General features: G+C 39.1%; 1 protein-coding gene across 5 annotated transcripts in view; it reads right to left on the bottom strand.

Annotated features, from left to right (window-relative positions):
- Positions 1 to 4249, bottom strand: part of TFB1M (transcription factor B1, mitochondrial) — a 48906-nt gene that overhangs the window by 42483 nt on the left and 2174 nt on the right. For all 5 annotated transcript variants that reach the window (XM_027769805.1, XM_027769807.1, XM_027769799.1 and 2 more), the window contains exon 2: positions 2963 to 3114. In XM_027769805.1, the coding sequence (XP_027625606.1) occupies positions 2963 to 3114 (152 nt within the window). The remainder of the gene's footprint in view (positions 1 to 2962; positions 3115 to 4249) is intronic.

Raw genomic sequence — 4249 nt, 5'->3', positions numbered from 1 at the left:
TTTCCCTTAGGCTGCCTGGTGATAATAATGTAAGAACTGAATTAAACTACAAATGACATACTCTCAGCTAGGAGACACTTTATAAATTATTACAATTTCTTTAAAAAGTAATTCTATTAGCTTAGAAATCACTAAAATGGAATCCTTAAAATAGATCACTCTCCTCTGCCTTTACTCAGTTTTATGATTAATTTAGGACTTCTAAAAGAAAGTGATTTTACATATTGAAACAGTCTTTATAGAAAAAAGAAAAGTATGATATTTTAGTACTTAGCACTTTTTTTTAAAGGGTTTTTGCCATAGAGTGTGTGTGCTTGCCAGGGAGAGGAAGAGAGAGAGAGAGAAAGTAAGAGAGAGAGGGAGGAAGTGAGAAATCATCCCCCGCCCGGGGGGATCACCACATTGAAATCCCTTCTTCTCCTTTCTCCTCTCAGGATTTTGGGCATGCATGCGGACCTATAGTGATTTTCAAGCCACAAAGTCCAGGACTTGAACCACAGTTGGCCATGGACAGCGCCTCAACCACTATGCCACCACGCCACCTGCTGGCCCCCCAACACTTCCTTTTTTTTTTTTTTGGAGAAGTTCTTGCTATAGGGCGCGTGCGCTCGCCAGAAAGACAGAGAGAGACAGAGAGATAGAAAGCGAGAAATCACCACCCAGAGGGGATGGCCACGCCACAATCCCTTCTCCTCCATTCTCCTCTTGGGATCTTGGGCATGCACGCACACACGCCCAGCGTGAGTTTAAACCACCAGGTCTGGGACTCAAACCGTGGTCAACTATGTGGGAGTCCAGCGATATAGCCATTATGCTAACTGCTGGTCTCCCCTTGGAGAGGTTTTTGCTATAGGGTGCGTGCACTCGCCAGAAAGACAGAGAGAGACAGAGAGACAGAAAGCGAGAGACTCCTTCCCCTCCCCCCGGGAATACCCACGCTGCAATCCCTTCTCCTCCAGGGATCTTGGGCATGCAAGCGCACATGCCTGGTGTGAGTTTAAGCCACCAGGTCCAGGACTCAGCCATGGTCGACTCCATGGGAGTCCAGCAACATAGTCATCACACCACCTGCTGGTCCCGCAACACTTCCTTTTTAAGGCAAACTCCAGAGAGGTGAATGGGTAAGTTATTTCGTTGTTGGAAAAGTCATGGCATATTTTTTCTATGCAAAAATGAACCACGACTTACCAACAGCCCAATGAAAAGGGATTGAACAGAAATCTGATTCAGCCCCTTGTCTGGTAAGAAAGCATGCACATAACAGACAGTGAGATTTGAAAACTAAGAAGCACCTAAAGTTGAAAAAAGTCAGACAATCCTTCTCTAAATGAATAAATCTGAAGGGAGTTTGCACAATGTTACTCAGTTTCTTTTTTATTATCTCATATCTCCCCAAAAGTTACCATATTTCCACTTCTACCTCCAACCGAGATGTAATTCTTGTAAGAAAGAACACAGTTCAAAGCAAAAATCAATATAAACGCCATATTTGATCAAAGAAAAATGCACCATGTGACAATCCCAGAATAAAGTCATAAATCTGAAACCAATTCTGTCAGTACAAATGGCTGAAACTAGGTAAAATTAAATATTACACATTTTTTTAAAGCATAAAACCCAAAATATATAAAATGAGAAATCATTAAACTTCTAAAAAAAAAAATCTGATGCATGCACACAAAGTTCTGACAGAAGTTAAGCATTTTTCCCTTAACACATGCACAAGTATTAGAATGTGCTAATGCTAAAACAATTTGTCCTCTTGTATGGAAGTAATAATGTGGATAATTTTATTATTCTATTATAGTCACATAATAAATTGCTAGTTATCTGGGCCAAAAGCACAGGGCTCTTTTAAATTTTTAGAATTATAGGAGAATCAAACAAAGGCCCTTGAGTCATTAAGTGCCCCCTACAAGGAATTCCTTTACAAGATCCCTGAAATAATCTGCTCTGCTGTTTGCCAACCTTTTAAAAATATAATTTCCTTCTTATTTCAAATGCTCAGTCTTGCTTCAATTCTCACCTATGTATCTTAGCTCTTTCCTAGAAAAGATCCAAACACACTCATCCTCTCTAACCTCGATAGGCAGCGATAAATACCCTCACTGGAGGCTTCTTTGCTTCAACTGAAACATTCCCAATTCTTTCAAATATTTCCCACAATATAAAATCACCAGTGTTTTAAAGATGCATGTATAATTTCATTAAAACTCCATCTAAATCTTTAAATAAAGTAGTACAACTTCATTCCTTCACTCAAGAATGCTTAGACTTAGCAGGCTGGCCTGTGACCTAGTGGTTAAGGCAGCCGACTATACAGTTCAAGTCCTGGGCCCTGTAGACTGAAAAGCATACCAGGTGCATATGCAAGGGGTTCCCAAATTCGGATAGGACGGAGAAGGGATTATAGCATGGCCACTTCCCAATAGGGGATGGGAGGGTGCTTGTTCTCTCTGGAGGGCATATATACCCTCTGGCAAAAAAATATGAATAAATAAATAAAGACATGCTTAAACTTGGCAATTAATTTCTCTCCGAGATGGGCTAGTCTAGGTCTTCTCCATCTTTTGCTTATGGAAATGCTTTCTTTGAACGTCAATGAATTTCTCAAAAGTAAGTAATGCCAATGAGTCATATTGACCATTACTAGTTTTACTTATTTTTGAAGGAATGGGGAAGCCAATATATGCACAGTGATTAGATTTTAAGAAAAGATTACAAACTGATGCTTAGCATCCATATATAAAGATGCAGTTAACAGACCACCTGGGTCTGCTTGCTAGAAATACAGATTTCTGGACCTCTGTGGTCTACAGATTCAATTTCTGGGATAGGCCTAGGGATCTGCAGTTTGAGGATCAACCTGTATAATCCTTATATACCTTGGGATTTAAGAACCATGGCCCAAGGATTTAAAAATAGGTGTTTACCTGCTAAAACAGACACTTTAGTATCTTACCTGTAATCCAGGAATAAATCGAGTGTCCTTTTCAACCACCAGAAGTTTAGCAACATTGGCATTGAGAATAGATCGTGTGATTCCCCCCGGTCCAGGGCCCACTTCATAAACATATGCATTAGTCAGATCGCCAGCTTTCCTTACAATTTTATCTAGAAAAGAGAATGTTTTAGTTATCTTATTGTGGCAAATTCCAATGTACAAAATACAAAGAGAAAAATAATCATAAAAATTCTTATCAGCCAGTACCCAATCAACGAATCCTTTATATATGATGTTTATCTGATTATTTACTCCCAGACTGGCAATTCAATATTCTGCCACATCACTGCTGAATTGTACTACTTTTGTTGAGGGAACTCAACAAAAATAGAATTAGTATGACAAACTTCAACTTAGATAATACTATATTTTCTATCTGTTCCTAAGCAAAACCAAATCTATTCCTACGACGTGCCTCTAACATTTCTCTACAGTTGTTGAACATCTAATATTTGAATGAGCAAGACTGGTTTTATGTTCAGAATCTTCAATGTTGTTGGTTAATAAAAACCCAAAAGCAAAGTGCTGGCAGTCTTCACTCTCACCTGTAGACATCAGCAGGTGACAGCAATGACAACAGGTTTCTAGATCATACGACTCTCAGTGAATTCTTGGCAATTACTAGGAAAGGGGTAAATTTAGCAGTGGAGGGGTTTTTAAGATCTGTAAACATACATGTTAATATAGAAATTATCATTTTTTGAATTAAACAAGTTAGCAGACCTTAAGAACTCACAGAAAGGCAGAGAATTACTGGTTCACTGTAACCAATCACCTCTTGGGATAACATGAAATGGGCAGGTCTGTAATATTAAAACCGAGAAACTGGGCTTCCTAGGCTGGTAGAAATGTAGTCACTGAAAACATAACCCACCTGTTGACAGTGCTCACAGACACTGTACACGGTCCTATCTCTGCTTATTATTGATAACCTACCTTTGTAAGCTTAAAGGCAAAAATAACCTCTCAACTGTATAAAGTTTTGTCTTTGAAAGGACTCAAGGAAAGAATTAGCATACACTGACCATTTATCTGTGATGGATGACTGACTCTTACCTACTTCTTATAATGTTAACTAAGAACTATCCCAATTTATTTCTCTCACTGTTTAACTTTTCAGTTTCCTGTTTTCTTTGTGCAAGGTCACCAGAAAGCAAATGGCAGAGAAGGGACTCAACTCAGGTCTCCATCTAAAGTTAGTTCTTACTCCAGTACAGCCCAGTGCCTCTCAGGGGGAGCAGGAAT

Source organism: Tupaia chinensis, unplaced genomic scaffold (assembly GCF_000334495.1).
Source record: "Tupaia chinensis unplaced genomic scaffold, TupChi_1.0 Scaffold000014_1, whole genome shotgun sequence".
Classification (NCBI taxonomy): domain Eukaryota; kingdom Metazoa; phylum Chordata; class Mammalia; order Scandentia; family Tupaiidae; genus Tupaia; species Tupaia belangeri.
The sequence above is the reverse complement of the archived record's forward strand: the minus strand, read 5'-3'. Positions and strand labels throughout refer to the sequence as shown.